Source organism: Canis lupus, chromosome 28 (genome assembly GCF_011100685.1).
Source record: "Canis lupus familiaris isolate Mischka breed German Shepherd chromosome 28, alternate assembly UU_Cfam_GSD_1.0, whole genome shotgun sequence".
In the NCBI taxonomy this organism is placed as follows: Eukaryota; Metazoa; Chordata; class Mammalia; order Carnivora; family Canidae; genus Canis; species Canis lupus.
In genome coordinates this window covers 39980012-39998089 of record NC_049249.1, presented here as the reverse complement: position 1 = coordinate 39998089, position 18078 = coordinate 39980012, and the positions used below count along the sequence as shown (strand labels likewise).

Here is an 18078-nt window from a genome sequence, read left to right as displayed (position 1 = left end):
GAAAGCCGCTCTCAAGGTAGGCAGCCCGGAGGGAGGAGGGCGGTCGGTAATGCTGCCCACGGAGCTGACCTGGTCAGTCTTGAGTGTGGAGAAGACCCCAGGGGCTCAGGCATGGAGATGAACTGCAGGGCCAGTCGCTGCACCTGCGCAGCACAGATGCCGCCCAGAGCAGGTGGTGCTGGCCAACAGGTGCAGCCGGGGGACCGCACAGGAGCTGGGGGTTCAGGTCCTTCCCACCGGCCCTGATGAATTGTGGGGTCAGAGTCCCCGGATGGAGGCCCTGGGGATCCTGTGCACCGGGGTGGGGCCAGCAGGGGCTGCAGCTCGGTTCTCTTGGCCCCTCCCGGGAGCACCCTTCCTTCAGCTGGAGGCTTGGTGAGTGACCAGAGCCCCCACATGGGGAATGAAACCCCAAGTCCATGGTGGCCTCCAACCCTGTCCCCCGCCCTTTGCCCCCACCTAGGGAGCCCCTGCCCCTCAGGCTGTTCCCACTTCTCAAGCACCTGCCTGTGGCTTTTGCACTTGCTGTTCCCTCCTGCTGGATCTCGGTTCCTCCAGACATCCTCGCGGCTCACCCCCTGCTCCCTTCAGAGGTCTGCGGACATGTGACCTCAGGGGCTAGCCTCCCGCCCCCTTCATGGAAGAGCACCCCTGCCTCTGTGTCCTCCAAACGTCCTTGCACACCTAACACCTGACGCTGATCCTCACAGATCCTTCTTCCCCCTGCTGGAGGTCGGCCCCCCACACGAGGACCCATCCTGCCCCTGTAGGTGGTCACCTACCCCCCCCCCCCCCCCCACCGCATGAGGACCCATCCTGCCCCTGCTGGAGGTCGGCCCCCCACACACGAGGACCCATCCTCCCCTGCTGGAGGTCGGCCCCCCACACATGAGGACCCATCCTCCCCTGCTGGAGGTCAGCCCCCACAGGAGCCTTGTGACCTTGGCGGGCCTGCTCTGAGGTGCCTGCGTGCGGGGTGCGGGAGGTGCCGCCCATGTGTGAACCGAGTGAGTGCATGCACGCGGCCCCGACCCTGCGCGGGGAGGCCCAGGCCACTGCCTCTGGCCCACGGGAGCTCCCAGGCCCCACGTCCCCATAGCTGTGGCCGCTCCCCGCGGGGCTCCTGCCGCTGCCCTGAAGCAGGCCCACTTCCCACAGACCATCTCAGGATCAGGGGCCGCGGCTCCAAGATGGGCTGCCCCGTCCTCCGTGTCCTTGGTGGTGTCCATGGTGGGCCTGCAGGGTCACCACCGCGGCGGGCCGGGAGGCTGCCGTCACCCCCGCTCCCACCCGCACCGGCCCCCTGGACACTCGGGTCTTGCCGCACCGGGACGCAGGTTCCGCGAGGACAGACACGGCGGCGCCGTGTTCGCCGCAAGGGAAGCAGGACCTCTGTAGGCACCGCTGAGCCGCAGCTCCGTGTGATGAGAACATTTTTCTGAACATTTGTCTTAAAATGACGAACTGGGCGCCGTCATCCAGGATCCGTAGGGAACCCTGTTCCAGAGACTGGCTTTCGGGGCAGCGCTTGGGTCCTGCGGACGAAGGGCCGGGCGCGGGCGTGGGTGCCCTGCCGGAGGGAGCCGTGCCACCAGGTCCGCCGCCCACCATGGGCCGCCACATCGGCCTGGGCAGTTCAGGGCCCGGACCTGGCGGCTGGTGGAGCGAGAGGCGTGCCGGGCATCTCCATCACGAGGCGCTCAATCATCTTAATTTCATAATGAAGATAGGCATGCAAAGCAGGAGAATTCCTAAAAATCGTCAGCTGGTTGATGGCACCGCTGTCTAAATGTGTCTCCGAAGAGAAAGACACGGGCTGAGAATAATTTCCTGAGCTTTATTACTGCCAGGGGATATTATGAGTCAGGTAAGAGGTGAGCGTAAATCATGTGTGCGCTGAGCATAATGAAGGGGTTTGAAAACAGCTGCCTGATGATAAACAGCATAGTTTTGCTTAACGCATTAAAGAACCCTCCATACAACTTTTGTTGTCGTGCAAACAAATAAGCCTTCGCCCTGCTTCAAGGTCAGCCAAACCTCAGGCTTCCTGTCGGGACGGAAAGACATTTATTTTAAGGCAAAAGGTTAATCTTTCACCAGCTCTAGCGCTCTCTGGAGAGACGAGCTCTCCCTCCAGGGTCGTCCCAGCCACGCACGCTCGGGGCGCCGCAGGCCAGGCCCTGCTGGGCCCCCAGGAGCGGGCGCCCGAACCGACCCGTAGGGACCCACCAAGCCACTTGTAGAGCGAGTCCTTCAGAAGACAAATGTGGTCCGGGAGCCACGCGGTTGGCGTGCATCTCTTGAGCACCTACGGCATACACAACCCCATGTATGCCGTAGGTGTCCTACGGGTACGGTCCCGCACGCAGGGAGTTCGTACGTGTGTGGTATGGGTGGCCGTGTCTCGCACGTTCTGATGGAAGGTGAGTCCAGGGGAGGAAAGGGACCCTGCTGAGCCAGCCGTCGCCACCCACCTGGCACCTTGGGCACCCCAGCCTGGTCTAGCGCACATCCCTCTCCGTCCTGCGTGGCTCTGGGCTTCCAGAGGGGCGGGTGCTGGCCCGGAGGGATGGCGGGGCTCACGGTGCTCGGTGGAAGCTACTGTCAAACGGCCCGTTGTTCCTTAACGAGGAGCCTCGGTGTCCATCGAAAGATGAATGGATCAAGAAGATGTGGTTTATGTATACAGTGGAATATTCCTCAGCCATTAGAAATGATAAACACCCATTTGCTTCGACGTGGGTGGAACTGGAGGGTATGATGCTGAGTGAAGTAAGTCAATCAGACAAGAACAAACATTATAAGGTCTCATTCATTTGAGGAATATAAAAAATAGTGAAAGGGAATAAAGGGGAAAGGAGAGAAAATGAGTGGGAAATATCAGAAAGGGAGACAGAACATGAGAGACTCCTAACTGGGAAACGAACAAGGGGTAGTGGGAGGGGAGGAGGGCGGGGGGTGTTGACTGGGTGACGGGCACTGACGGGGGCACTTGACGGGATGAGCACTGGGTGTTATTCTGTATGTTGGCAAATTGAACACCAATAAAAAATAAATTTATTATTAAAAAAAAAAGAAAATTGCTACCTGCTCTCTCTTCCCCTTCCCTTCTCTGACGCGGGTTGTTACGGCCATCAGGACACTCAGATTACCTGGTATTAGCGGCAATTTGTTCTTTGGGGTAGTATAATTAATCTCTGGTTTTAATGAAGTGAATATTCAAATTATCACGTACCAAGTTACATGGAATCATAAAAATAATACAAATTAGTATTTCTAAACGGATGCGCAGAGCTAAGTGAATCCGCCACCCTCTCAGCCTTGGCTAGCTCACGCGTCCCCGTCTCGGAGGAGCGAGGGTGCCGAGGCCAGGGCGCGCGGGGTGCTGCGGTATGTGCGCTTCTGTGCGGCGGCGCCGGGGTGCTGGTCCACGTGGACCCGCTGGACCCAGCGAGCATCCCGAGCTCACCCCGCTGGGTGGGCCTGGGGGAGGCATGTGCGTCGAAGCTCCACCTCTTCTCTTTGGGGCTGTGGGGAGGAGGAGCTGAGTGACCCTCCAGTGCTGAGAGCCTGGAGTGTGGACACTTTTCATCATATCGTTGGGGGACAGCGACCGGAGGGACCTTCTGTCATGGGGCGCGGGGCTCTGAGCAGCACCGTGGATCTTCAAGGTCTGCACCCGCAGCTGTGGGCTGGACGCCGACACCTGGGCCCGCATTCGCCACAGCTGGCAAGTGTCTATACGAAGAGACAAAATGCCACCCGGTCCGACGTAGCTCCCTGGGAAAAGCTGGCTCATCACGGGAACACGCGGGGCCCATCACCATCTTGCTGGAAGGGTGTCCTCGTCCCTGGGAGCTGAGTGTCCGGGCTCTCAGGACCCGGGGAGGGAGACAGGACCTGGACTCTCGACGCTGAGCCCAGCAGCCCGCCCGTCTGCCGACCCCGCACTCGCCTCCAAGAGCGTGGCGCACGTGCACCGAGAGCCTGAAGTCATTCCTCTGATCAAACAGTCGTTTTTGCAGAAATAATTACCAGTTGGTAGATATATTGCCGGAAGGATTTCCACCGGAGCTGAAATCATTTACTAAATAGACATAATAAACTAATGATTGTTTATTTTTTTTGAATATGTGGCTCAGCACAGAGAAGGGAGCAGCTGGCGTTCGTCAGGGGAGGTTTCCTTCCCAGCAGAAGCCTTGCCAGCCGTCCCGTTGTTGGCGCGTCACCCTCTGCCACCCTGGACACCTGCGGGTCTCCGGCTCCCCGGGGGCGTCCTTGCAGGCAGGCGAGGTGTGTGAGGCCTCCTTTCTGCCCTTCTGAGGACGTGCAGAAGCTGACCCGTTAGCAGGCATCCGCTCCGCGTCCCCCTGTTGGTTCGAATTCCCGGTTTGGTTTTTGCCGCCGCTCTGACCCCAGAGCAGCCCTTGGAGGCTGAGCATCCCTCCATGGGGTGGCAGAGGCCAGGCCCCGGGGTGCGTCCCCGCCAGCACCGCCTGCCCCCGCTCTTCCTCTCCAGGACGCAGCAGTGGCTGAGGGCCTCTGGACGGAGGGCACCCGGGAGGCCGGGGGAAGCGGGGGAGCCAGGGCAGACCCAGTGCGTACCTGGACCTTGCACCGATGCTGGGCTGGTCCAGAGCCCCGAGCTCTCCCGCTGTCCCTGTTCCCAAGGCCACCAGCCTTTCTCCCGTTTTCACATTGAATCTTGAGAAAAGCAAGCTCCAGCCGCTGGCCGGGTTGCCGTTGCGAGGGCAGGAGGGATAAGGACAGCAGTGTGCCTGCGAGCTCAGCCCAGCGCCCGGGGCCGCCTGCCCTCCAAGGCCGCCAGGGCCTGTGCACCTGGAACCAGCCGGCGTGTGGGCCGTGACCGCAGGCTCCCTGTGCACAGGGTCCCCCGCGGGCTCTGGCGAGCAAGGAGGAAGTCCTCCCGCCGCTGCGGTCCTCACCCCTGCCGTCTCAGACTGCAGGCGGCACACGTCCAGCCAGGTGGGCGCCAGCCCCAGCCCTGCACGGGGTGCGAGTCACACACCCCTGACTCTGGCGTTCTGGTGCCGTCCTTGTCAGGGCCTTTGTGGATGGAGTTCCTTAAGCCTCGCCGAGCCCCGCTCTCCTAGGCTACAGAGACCGTAGTTCTCCTTCACCTAGCTACTAGGGGGTCACGCAGAATAAAGCATGCAAACAGAGCTCTTTTGCAAGTTTGGGATCAGAGAAGGGGGTGGATAACGGGACCAGGATGGAGCGGCGGCCTGGGGCGAGGGCCTGGCCACACGGAGCCCCCAGCTGCTGGCCCGCACTCTCTCCTCAGCCTGTCTTCAGGGAAGCTCACGGTTAATCAGTTTTGCTTAAAACATTGATTTTTATAAGGAAGCCTTATGGGACGGCATCTCTGGCTTATCTCTTAGCTGGCTTAGCAGGTTTTTTGGCCGGACTTCTTATCTCACTGTTTGTTTACTCAACTCAGGGATTCTCTGCGGTCCTTCGGGAAAGCAAGTTATGATAATTATTATCAGTGGACGCAATTCACTGAGTGCCTGCCCATCTCCCAAGACTTGGCTCAAGAGCCACCCCTCGGGGAGCAGCTGGCGTCCGTGGGCAGCAGGCACCTGCCAGCGCTTCTCTGTTTGCACAGGTGTCTCCTTTCACGTCGCCCTTCATTCCCGAGCTGTGCGCCGTCCGGCGGGTAGCGGCGCTTGGTGAGTGGCTGGCCACGGCGTGCAGGGGAGGAACTCAGAGGAAGCCGCAGGGCGGCCGACTTCCTGCCCAAGCAGGGCTCCTCGAATTTTATTACCGTGTGCTCACCTGTAGCCCCGGGTCCCGAAGTGCACTCTGCTCATTGGCACACGTGCACGGCACGTCCGGGCTCACGCATGCTCTCGGCCTGCCGGGGGCTGGGTGCGAGCTTCTGCTCCCACACCAGCACCTGCCTCAGGCATCAAGGCGGTGCTCCCCACCGCCGCCTGGGCCTTGCAGGAGGAAGGAACCCTTGCAGCCAGAAGACCAGGACGCCTTTCCATCTTCTCCACCAAATCTGCCCAATTTTGTTGCTGCCGGTTAGCAACGTCCTAACTTTTCGCTGATGTCGTTCAGTCGCTTTTGTGAACTAGCCAGAGGGGGCTGCATTTTTATATGTAACCCAATGAATTCAAAGCAGGTTCAAGAGTCTTTCTAGACTTTTTTTTTTTCTTTAAAGAGTAGACATGGTATACGTATCGAGTTACCTTTTGCAGTTGCCTCATTCCGTTTCTCCAGTTTTATTGAGAAGTAACCGACATCCGTCACTGTTTAAGCGTAAGGTGGACGTTGCATTGGCTTGAGTCACGTGCATTGTGAATCGGTCACCACGGTAGGTCCAGCGAACCCCCACCCGCGTGTATGGACACGACACTCGGCAAAGAAAGGAGGAAAACGTTTTTCTCCATGTGATGGGAACGCTCAGGACTTATCCTGTCAACCACGTTCTGTGGATCACTGGCCGCGATGCCCCAGCACTTCCCTTGCCCCTGGAAGTTCTCCCTCGGACACCTCCCTCCACTCCTCGGCCTCTGGTAGCCACGGTGCTCATCTCTTCCTATGAGTCTGCGTTTTCGTTTTTACGATCATATTTTTTTTTTCTTTTAAGAATCCACCTATCAGGGAAATCGTGTGCCATTGGTCTTTCTCTGACCGAGCTCGCTCAGAATGCCTTCGGCGTCCGTGCACGTTGTCACACATGGCGGGATTTCCTAGTTTTTATGACTGAAATGCAGCCCGTGTATTCACACACACGTTCTTCATCCACCGACGGGCGTGGTGGTCTGCACGCCTTGGCTGTTGTGAATCGGGCCGTGCGCCTGGAGTGTAGATGTCTGAGTTAGTGTTTCCATTACCTTTGGGTGTCTTCCCGGAGGTGGAACTGCAGGATCGCGTGTTCGGTCCATATTTGATGTGTGGGTGGATCTGTACTGTTTCCCGCAGAGGCTGCACGCTCTGCGTTCCCACCAGCGGCGCACGAGGGCTCCTTCCCTTCCACATCAGGGCCAGGGTCTGTCATCTCATCCTTGGGGTGCTGGCCCTTCTAACGGGTGTGGGGCGATCCCTCATCATGGTTTGGGTTTGCATTTCCCTGATGAGGAGTGATGGGGAGCACCTGTTTACCTGCCTGTTGGCCTTTCATACACCTTCTTTGGAGAAACTCCTATCGAGGATTGAGGTATTTCACCCATTTTTAAATTGGATTATTTCTGGGTTTTTTTGTTTGTTTGTTTTTTGCTATTGAGCTATAGGGGTTCTTTATATATTTTGGATACTAACCCTTTATCAGATACATGGTTTGCAAATACCTATTTTTCCCATTCTGCAGGTTGCCTTTTCACCTTGTGGAAGGTTTCCTTTGCTGTGCAGAAACTGTTGAGTTTGATGCAGGCCCACTTGTCGATTTTGTTTTTGTTGCTTGTGCTTTAGGTGTAATTTCAAAAAAACAAAAACAAAAACAAAAAATACCAATCATCACCAAGACCCCTATCAGGGAGCTTTGTTCCCATGTTTTCTTCTAGTTTCATGGTTTCGGGTCATATATTTCAGGCTTTACTCCATTTTGAGTTAATTTCTGTGAATCGTGTAAGACATGGGTCCAGTGTCATTACCCAGTTATCCCAGCACCGTCTACTGAAGAGATGTCTTTTGTCCACCGAGTGTCCACGACTCCGTTGTGAAATACTAGTCAACGACATATGGTTGGGTTTATTTCTGAGCTCTTGATTCAGTTCCGTTGGCTTATTTGCCTATTTTTATGCCGGTACCATACTGTTTGGGTGATTATAGCTTCATAGTAGAGTTGAAATCAGGAAGTGACCTATTACTTTTGACAATAAAATCATGTGATAATAAGCATGTCCCTGCACGTCTATCTATAAGATCCTTGTGCCTTAGCATCCACTTCTTTTAAAACACCAGTAATTTCTTTGTCATTTCTTGCTAAAAGGTCATGTTCCTTTTGAACAGCAGGTCGGGTTTATTAGACAAACTCACCAGGCAGCATGTCGCCGAGGTCACGGATCTTGTCAATGTGTCACACCAGCTGGTCTACTTCTGAACGGTGCAAACTGGGTGCTCAACCCCCAGTGAACACACCTACGGTGAGATCATATAAATGTGTAAATCCTGAGGGAGAGAAGCCAAATTTAATAAGAAGCATTTGTGGAGGGCTGTTACGGTGTGTTGACTTTCACAACATCACCTCATTAAGCTGACACATGCACAGCCAAAAATACTCACACTGTCTTGACCCTGACTGAGCATCTACCCCAGAGCAATAAATGCAGAAATGAACGTTTTTGCAAACCGTTGTTTATGTCATGTTTATTTATAGGAGGCAACACCTGTTATGATGGGGCATAGTAGTGAAGATGGCAAATTTGTGTGGCAGGACTATTGCCTGGAATAGGCTCGGCTCCAGTTAATAACTGGGCTGGGTGAGCCATCTAATGATAAGGGAAGTGTTTATTTTGTAACATCTCCTGAAAAAGCTGTGCATGTCGTCTGATGATGACACTGCACCAGGACAGCCAGACCGTGCCGCCAGGAAACTGCTGGTTTGCTACATAATAAAATATCAGCAGTGTTCAGCTGGGGAGTCCACAGGGACATTTTTACACACTTATTCACTCCATTTTATAAATTCTCTGTAATGGGTTTTTATTATCAAGTAAGATAACATATTTAGGATAATGGGCTTTTTTTTCCCCCCTGACTGCAAATGTGTACACGGCCACAAGGACACACCCCTACACACCCGTCAGCATGGCCAAAATCTGGAACGCTGACGCCAGATGCTGGCGAGGACGGGGAGCAGCAGGAGCTCTGGTTCCTGGCTGGCGGGGACGCCCAACGGTGCAGCCGCTTTGAGAGGCAGTCTGGCAGCGTCTTGCAAAGCTAAATGCTGCTTTACCATACGATCCAGCAGGCACATTCCCCGGTGTTTACCCAAATAGAGAACGCGCGGCCAAACAAAAACACGCATGCACATTTTCACGGCTGTTTTATTCATAGTTGCAAAAAGTCGGAAGCAACCAAGATGTGCTTCAGGGAGTGAGTGGATGAGTAAACCGTGGTGCCTCCAGACGACTTACTATTACTCAGTGATAAAAGGAAAGGACTTAACCTTGCCTTGAAAAGACAGAGAGACTTCAAATATGCATTGCTAAGTGGGAGGAGCCAGTCTGAAGAAGGCTACATAATGTACAGTTGTAATTCTAGGACATTCTGGAAAAGGGGAAACTGTAGAGACGGAAGAGACAGGAAGAAGAGCTGCGGTTGTCAGGCAGCGGGGGAGGGGCTGGGTGGGGAAGGGGATGAACGGGTGGGACATGGGATTTTAGGGCAGCGAAGCTGTTCTGCATTCCACTGTGCGATGGTGAGTGCATGACATTAGGCCTGCGGCCAAGCCCAGAGAACGCGCAGCACAAGATCGGGGAACCTCGCTGTAAGGGATGGGGCTGCACTATAAGGGATGGGGCTTCGCTCTAAGGGATGAGGCTTTGCTGTAAGGGATGGGACTTTGCTGTAAGGGATGGGACTTCGCTGTAAGGGATGAGGCTTTGCTGTAAGGGATGGGGCTTCGCTGTAAGGGATGAGGCTTTGCTGTAAGGGATGAGGCTTTGCTGTAAGGGATAGGGCTTTGCTGTGAGAGATGGGGCTTTGCTATAAGGGATGGGACTTTGCTGTAAGGGATGGGACTTTGCTGTAAGGGATGGGACCTTGCTGTAAGGGATGGGCTCTGGTTAATCACGACACGCCAGTGCTGTTTCACCAGCAGTGACACGGGCACCTCACTGATGCCAGAGGTTAACCCTGGAGGGAGCTGGGGGGCGGGCTACTTGCTGCTCCGTTCTTCTGTCAACGCTACTCTGTAAGACTTAAATTACCTTTCAAAGTTTGCATATGCCCATCAGAGGGAATTTGAACACTCTGGAGAGACAGAAACGAAGACTCTGTAGGACCTTGCAGCCAGGGCAACCCCCCATCCCCCGCACCCTGCCCTCCTGTGGTCCACACGCCTCCCTGTGCCTGCAAAGCACCATTGCCCCCCGACGCCCACGCCCACATCGCCTCATCTCTGACCCTCCACTCCGCCTCCCTGGCCTCCTTGCAGCCTCTGGAACACACTGGGTAGGCACCTGCTAGGGCCTTTGCACTTCCCCACCCCTCCCTGGCCCGCTCTTCCCCTCTCTTGCCTCCTGCGGGCTGTCACTGGCAAATTCTTTCCCCAGGGCAGACCGTCCAGGCCACCCCGTGTGAACGTGAAACCCGCCCACCAATTCCGTGCTTTCTGTTTCTGTGCTGTGCCCTTCAACCTACGACACACAGGCAAATAAGCAAGGAAAGTAAGGAAAGTATAGACCATGCGTCTTCCTTACGTGGGAGGCGTGGTCCCTGAAGGCAGGCCTTACACCTCTGTGGTGCACTGCTCTGTCCCTAAGAGCTAGAGTATGGTTGGCATCTAGTCAACTGGATAAGGATTTGTTGACTGAGTGACTCTATAGCGTAGGAATATACATGATTTTGTAATTTGCTCTATTGACTGAACCTACTGCGCGCCTCCCCCTACTGCACTGGCTGTTCATCCACGTATGAGTCTGCTGGCTGTTCAGTGCCTCGTTGACCAGACACACCATTGTTTATAAAACCATCTGGCCTTGGGATCCCTGGGTGGCGCAGCGGTTTGGCGCCTGCCTTTGGCCCAGGGCGCGATCCTGGAGACCCGGGATCGAATCCCACGTCGGGCTCCCGGTGCATGGAGCCTGCTTCTCCCTCTGCCTGTGTCTCTGCCTCTCTCTCTCTCTCTCTCTGTGTGACTATCATAAATTAAAAAAAAAAAACAAAAAACAAAACAAAACAAAAAAACCATCTGGCCTTTGCTGGTTTTTCTAGTTTCTCACTATAAACCTTTATCCCCAGGCGTCGGGCATGTGGGGGCATTATAGGAAAGGAAACATTATTCAAAAGCTGTAAACTATATTAACATTTTTATTTTTTTATTTTTTTAAAGATTTTATTTATTTATTCATGAGAGACACACACACACAGAGGCAGAGACACAGGCAGAGGGAGACGCAGGCTCCCTGCAGGGAGCCCGATGCGGAACTCGATCCCGGGACCCCGGGGTCACGCCCTGAGCCGAAGGCAGACACTCAACCGCTGACCCCCTCAGGTATCCCTATATTAACAATTTTTAAACATATTTCCAGATTGCTTTCCAGAACTTGCACCATTAATAGAAGCTGGTATCTACAGAGTATTTCCTAGAAACCACAATTATTTTAGGGACTGAAGATTCCTAAAAAAAAAAAAAAAAACCTTACAAGAAAGTCACCGACAGAAACAAACTTCCGAGGGTTTCCAGTTATTCCGGGAGAGACCAGCTGAATTCCGCGTGTGGAGCCTGAATGCTCACGAGGGGCCGCCCCCGGCTGACCTGGGGATGGGGTTTGTCCTCTGCGGAGGCCGGGCAGGTGCAGCCACGTCCTGAGGGACCAGCCGAGCCCCGGGGGCCCCGAGGACCTCTCCGCGCTGACCCCAGCGGCCTTCTCCGCCCAGCCCACCTCCCGCCTTTCCGCGCTGGCCCCTGGTCTCAGCCCCTGCGGCTCCGAGGAGCCGCGTCCCCGTCCCCCCGCCCCTGGTTTCCTATGAGACGCGCGGGCACCGTGGCCAAGTCACTGCTCTCGAAGGCACGCACGTCCCCTGGTGACTAAGCATTGTGACTCACTGAGCATCACAGCGTGCGCGTGTGCTCTGCGCACAGTCAACATTTTGACAGATGGAGAAGGCACCCCGTTTATCCCTGGGATGTTGGCACACGGCGTGGGCTTCCAAGAAACGGGTTGGTGCTGTTCCTGTTTTCTGGGTGCTCGTGTGCTGCCTAATGAAGTGGCTCCCCCCCCGAGGGACACCGGGCACCCCCGTGCTCACCTCCCCGTCCCCTTTCTGCAGGTGGTTGTCACGGCGGCCTGAAGCCTGTCAGCAGCAGCCCGGGCATTGCCATCACCGCCGCGGCCGCCGTGGTGTCTGTGGATCCCGAGGGACTGGGGGGCCCGGCCCCCTCCAGCGTGCAGCCCTGCCACTTCCTGACGTTGGCGCCCATCAAGATACCCCTGAGGACCGCCCCCTTCTCAGGTAAGCGAGGAGCTAGCGGGGGGTCCCGGAGCAGGGAGCAGGTGGGAAGCAGCCTGCACCCGGCTATGCCGAGCCCCGGCCTCGTGTGTGGGGGGCGCCTGGGGGCGCCGTGCACTTGGGCCTCCCGGGCTCTGCGCAGCGGACCTCGACTCCGCTAAGGGGGCCTGGGCGCTTTCTGCAGTGAAGTTTCTGTTTGGACAAATGAGACGTCCCTTTACTGACCTGTTAGGGGGAGTCATGTAGTAAGTGAGAGATTCAGGAAAGCCAGAGGTTTGTGGGTTTTCTGGCACGGAGCTCGGGAGGAAGCAAAGACCCCAAGAGCTGAAGATCTAGGTCAATAAACCACTGAACAGTGCGACGCTGAGACTGGGCTTGCGGGTGGGGCTCGTTCTGAACCGGGCGTGGGGACCTTGGGAAGTCCCTGACGGGCCCGGGGGGACCGACCGCGAGGGGCATAGACCGTCACCAGGCCCTTGGGTTCCTCAGTGCACAGGCCTGAGCTGCTTCTGGAGCATCTTCAGGGGGGACGTGGGGCCGGGAGACACCCCGAGAGCCCGAGTGGAGCCGAGATGCGCATTCGGGGGTCCAGCGGGGGATGGGGGCCCCGGGTCCTGGTCCGGTTGCGAGTCTCTCATCCACGTGTGTGATCCCAGCTGTAGGTGTGTCCATTCGCGGTGACCGGCCTGCCGTGTGTCCAAGCCCCCATGAGCGCGAGTTTAGGTCCTTCCTGAGAATGTAGCGAGAGCAACGTGAATTTGGAACGACTTTTTTGAAATCTTGAGAGCTAGTACTACGACTTCAGTGTCAGGTTTGCTTGTGAGATGATAAGAAACCTGAATAAAAAATTCTTTGGGTTCTAATATTAACCTGATACTAGAATTCTAATGTTCGCATTAATACCCTGGATTGCTAGGTTATCAGTAACAGGAGAAGCATCACTAGATAGCGAGGCGCATGCACATCCAGGTTCACGGGAGAAAGAGGAAAAAAACCTGGATTCATTGTTTCGCTCTTTTGGTTTCCTGACGTTGTATCTGGGAAATCAGACGTGGTCTCCGGCGTCCGTATTTCTCTATTGGCTTGACAAATTAGCTGGTCAGTAGAACATTGTATTCTCAAGAACAAAATATTATTTCTATTTCAGGCTGTTAGTGAACATGCATTTAGGGTGTGATGGGGGAAATAAATAAAACACATAAATAATCTCTTGTGTGGAGCATAATTTACAGCTGTGTCAAGATTTCAGTTAAAATCCATCAGTCCATTGGCATTTATTAAGGATGACTTACTGTTTTCTGAGAAAATTAATCTTAGGAGGAGCCCAGACCCGTGTACCCCAGGGTGGCTTCGCTCTCCGTGCCTCAAATGATTTATAAAGAGACATAATAATTAGGTGTCTTTCTAGTGTTTGCATTTTATAAGGTGCTATAATCAAATCTGCCGTAACGTGCCTTCGGTTAGAGGAAGACCAGCGTCCGCATGATCTGTCTTGGAGGTAACCACCGAAATGTGCCGTCGGGAAGAGGGGAGGGGGCGCAACGCGGCAGCTTCTAAAGTGGCCCGTGACGTATTGATCCGAAAACCCTGCGCTGCAGCAGAGGGCCTGGGTGGGAATTGAAATAAAAGTGGGGGGCTGGTCCCGATACGTCACCCCCGCCCAGGGCAGGGGACCTCTGAGCCCTGTGCCCATCCGTCCCTGGCACCAGTGGTGGCTGCGGCCCTGCCCGGGGGAGACAAGGCCACCTCGCCGGGTTGCCCTTGGCGTCAGCTGCAGGCATCTGGGGAGACTGGCCGTGCCCGTGATGAGCACTTTCCAGAATTTCCTTGAGTACTTCCTGAGAACCCTGGCTCGGAGGAGGCTGAGCGGGCAGTTTGGCCTGGTCAGTAGCTGCACGGAGCGCGGTTTGTGAAGTTGAGCTGTGCCAGGGCTGACGAGCGTGCTCGGTGCAGGTTCAGGCAGCCAGCTGGGAAATTCCGGACACCCCTGAACACAGGCGACTGGAGGGGACGGGGATGGGAGAAGGATGAAGCCTCCCGTCAGGGCTGGGTGGGGCCCAGGCAGGACGGCATCCCCAGGGAGCGAGGCCTCCCAGACCAAGAACGCACCTGTCTGAGAAGTGTGCTCCATATTGAAACTGATTTTATAAAAGCGTGTGAATTTTATCTCCCCAGATGAATAATCTTGTTTTTACCCAGAGAATTCCCATATTAGGTAAACAAGCTGGACTATTTTATTTTTACTCTCGGCGTGGTCATGAGAGCCTGATAAGCTCAGCAGCCCTGCGGGGTTGAGCTCTAGGCTTCTCACCCGGAGGCAGATGGCTGGCCGTGGCCGAAGAAAGGGGGGCTTTTGGTGGTGACAAGTTGGTGGTTGCTCCTGGGATCTGGTGGGCAGAGGCCGGGGACCCCGCCACGCACCCCACGACGCCCGGGCCAGCCCACAATAAGGAATTCCCTGGTCCAAGATGTCAGCAGTGCTTCCATCAAGAGGCCCTGGTTTCTAGAACTCCCCTTAAGGTGTGAACACCTGTAGTGCTGTGTGCATAAGTGCACGGGGGAGCGTCCGTGAGCCAGTCACCGCAGGAGCCGGAAGGACGCGGGCTTATTGCTGGAAAGAAGATGAGCCGTCGGACTTACACTTAATTCTATGCCTTTAACATGATTTCACATTTGAATCAGGCGCCGTGTGTCAGGAGCCCCGTGAGCTGCTCCACATCCGTCAGGAACTGGGGTTTCCCCCGGAGCCGGTGTCTTCCACGGCGCCGCGTGCTCACGTGCATCCACGCGTCCGTCCCCTCCCCGGCCTGTCAGTCCTGTGCTGTGTCCGCCCGTCCCACCCAGTGCGCGTCGGGTACCACGGTCTGCATCCTTCTGCGCTTACCCCCACTTGGCGGCCGTCGTCCACGCAGTGTGTCCAGAGGCTGAGTACGGCCGGCTCGGGGATGCACGTGACCTCTGCACACGCCGGCCCCCAAGTCAGCGGGGGGGGGGGGGGTCGAGGGAAGGTGAGGCGGGGTGGGCGCCTGGAGATACTGCGTCCCCGTTCCCCTGTTGGCTGGCAGCTCGGGCACCCAAGGATGGCCAGCGGAGGCGCACGGCCTCCGTCCACTGTCTCCGCGGGCTCGAGGCTGGAGGCGCTTGCCTCCGTTCCAGCTGCTCCTTTAAACGTTAGACCTTCAGTTAAAGAAGGAAGCGTCTGGGGAAAGATGGATCTTGTCTCCTGTTTATTTCCTGGGGTTTAAGGAGACCCTCTGGTCTCGGGGGATAATGTGCTGCGCTGCAGAGGGGCCTCTGCCACCTGCCTGGGCTCACACCTGCCCGGCCACCCAGTTCACATCTGCTAGCTGCCTGGGGTCACACCCACCAGGCTGTCCGGGTTCACACCTGCCAGCTGCCCGGGTTCACACCCACCAGGCTGTCTGGGTTCACACCTGCCAGCTGCCCGGGGTCACACCCACCAGGCTGTCCGGGTTCACACCTGCCAGCTGCCCGGGGTCACACCCACCAGGCTGTCCGGGTTCACACCTGCCAGCTTCCCGGGGTCACACCCACCAGACTGTCTGGGTTCACACCTACCAGGCTGTCTGGGTTCACACCTGCCAGCTGCCCGGGTTCACACCCACCAGGCTGTCTGGGTTCACACCTGCCAGCTTCCCCGGGTCACACCCACCAGACTGTCTGGGTTCACACCTGCCAGCTGCCCGGGGTCACACCCACCAGGCTGTCTGGGTTCACACCTGCCAGCTGCCCGGGTTCACACCCACCAGGCTGTCCGGGTTCACACCTGCCAGCTGCCTGGGGTCACACCCACCACGCTGTCCGGGTTCACACCTGCCAGCTGCCTGGGGTCACACTTGCCAGGTCCCCAGACACACCCACCAGGCTGTCCAGGTTCATACCCACCAGGCTGTCCGGGTTCACACCTGCCAGCTGCCTGGGTTCACACCTACCAGGCTGTCTGGATTCACACCTGCCAGCTGCCTGGAGTCACACTTGCCAGGTCCCCAGACTCACACCCACCAGGCTATCCAGGCTTATGCCTACCAGGTCCCTGGGCTCACACCTGCCAGCTGCCCAGGTTCACACCTACCAGGTCCCTGGGCTCACACCTGCCGGCCTGCCCACTGCCCTCTGGATGCCACAGCACAGCTTGACTCCAGCGCTGCCCCGAGCTGAGGGAATAAGTGACTTAATTCATTTTTTTTTATAAAGAAAGATGGTAGTTAGTTTTAAACCTTCACCCCCATTTTGCAAGCATTCAAGTGAAAAAGGTAAAATATGAGTGATAGTTACAGCCGCTAGTAGAGCCACCGACAGTGGAACACAACTATTAAAAAGTACCATCTGCCTTGGAAACCATTTGCCACCTGTTCTTTTGCTTCCAGAACTATTTAATGGTTTAAATTTCACATTGTGTCCTGCCACAGAACAGCTGGGAAGTGACTGTTGTAGCGTCTATCGGGGGGAGCATCCGGGCTCCATCACGAGCCAGGGAAGCCCCGCGCCGCCCCCTGCCACGAGGCCTTCCGTGGGGCCGGGCTGCCCTCGTTAGCCACGGCCGCAGAGGTTGGTGCAGGTTCGTGACAACAATAACCCGGCCGTGGGGGAGGACGGCTTTCCTTTTTTATCCAGGAATTATCTCCTCCTCTGCTGTAATCAAAAATGTCATAATACGTATTCACATTTTAGAGGTTTTCAAGACAAAACTACTTATAACAATGAAATTACACTGCACAGTGCCTGGGACTCAGCTGGCTTCCGTGAGGAGGGCATACGTGCCTCCAACACAGGGATCAGGCTGCTTTTCATAGAAAAATTATGGGATTGAAACAACCAAAAAGGCTCTGCATAGAGTCTGAGGTCCACGGTGCACAAGCCACAGATACTCAGGTTGGCATCCCGGCCTTCCGGGCCTGGAAAGTGCAGATTTCCCTAAATGGAGATCCCGCAGTGGGGACCTGGGTGGGGGGATGCCGGGATTTGCCCCCCCACCGTGAGTCCTCCCTGCGAGCGTGTGTGCCCTAACGCGTCCGTCTGGGGAAGCTCCTCCCCTGACCCGTCTCCCCCGGGGGGCTCCCTCCCCCCGCCTTCCTGACAGACGCCTGGCTCTTCAGCCCCATTAGCCGTCTGCACCCTTGGCGCCAGCTCACCCCTTCTTGGAAGACAAACACTGGGAACCCATCACGCACAGGAACGCATGTCTGTGTCTGCGCCGAGTAAGAAGAAGCCCCGAAACCTGCGTCTGAGCCTGGAAAGTGGAAGTTTCCACCCCGGCCCACCCCGTGCTCCGGGAGCCTCGCCTCCCGACCGCCCCGGGGGTAATCACTCTCCGGAACGTGTGCCAATCGCTGCTTTGCTGTGTCTTAGAAATATGCCTCCTGTACACGTGTGATCTCCAAACAATACACTCTGTCATTTAGGCTTTTTTGAATTTTACATAAATACCATAATCCATACGTTCTTCGGTGATTGCCCTTTTTTTGCTCAGCATGATTTTTTTTTTTTTTTTAAGCCATCTCATCTCGTGTAGCTGTAATGCCATCGCGTCCCCCTGGCAAAGCCTTCGCTCGTTCGTGGGAATCCACACCACGCGTCCTGGGCTGTCCCCTCCAGTGCCAAGCGCGGTGCTCCCCTCCCGCTTGTTCCTGGCGGGGTGGGGGCGTGTTTCAGGGCTCCCGGCGAGCCGACCGCCTCTCCCCGCAGGCCCCCGCCCCGCCTTACGTGCAGGGCCAGGCTCCCTAGGGCCTGTGCTAATGGATCCGGTTTCCCGCTGGGCACCTGCACGTTCTGATGAGCATCTCAGCCCCGCTCTCCGATAAGGGGAGTATTGATTCTCGACACACAGTCCTGCTCATAAAACAGAGCACGACGACGCGCTCCCCCTGCAGCCCTTGGGTAAATCCCCCTTCTTCCCGGGGACACCCCTCC

At 56.3% G+C, this 18078-nt stretch overlaps 1 protein-coding gene across 1 annotated transcript in view; it reads left to right on the top strand.

The window, feature by feature from the left end:
- The window catches only part of TCERG1L (transcription elongation regulator 1 like), a 182843-nt gene that overhangs the window by 29939 nt on the left and 134826 nt on the right, over positions 1-18078 (top strand). Inside the window, exon 4 of the mRNA XM_038579146.1 lies at positions 11968-12150. Within this exon, the coding sequence (XP_038435074.1) occupies positions 11968-12150 (183 nt within the window). The remainder of the gene's footprint in view (positions 1-11967; positions 12151-18078) is intronic.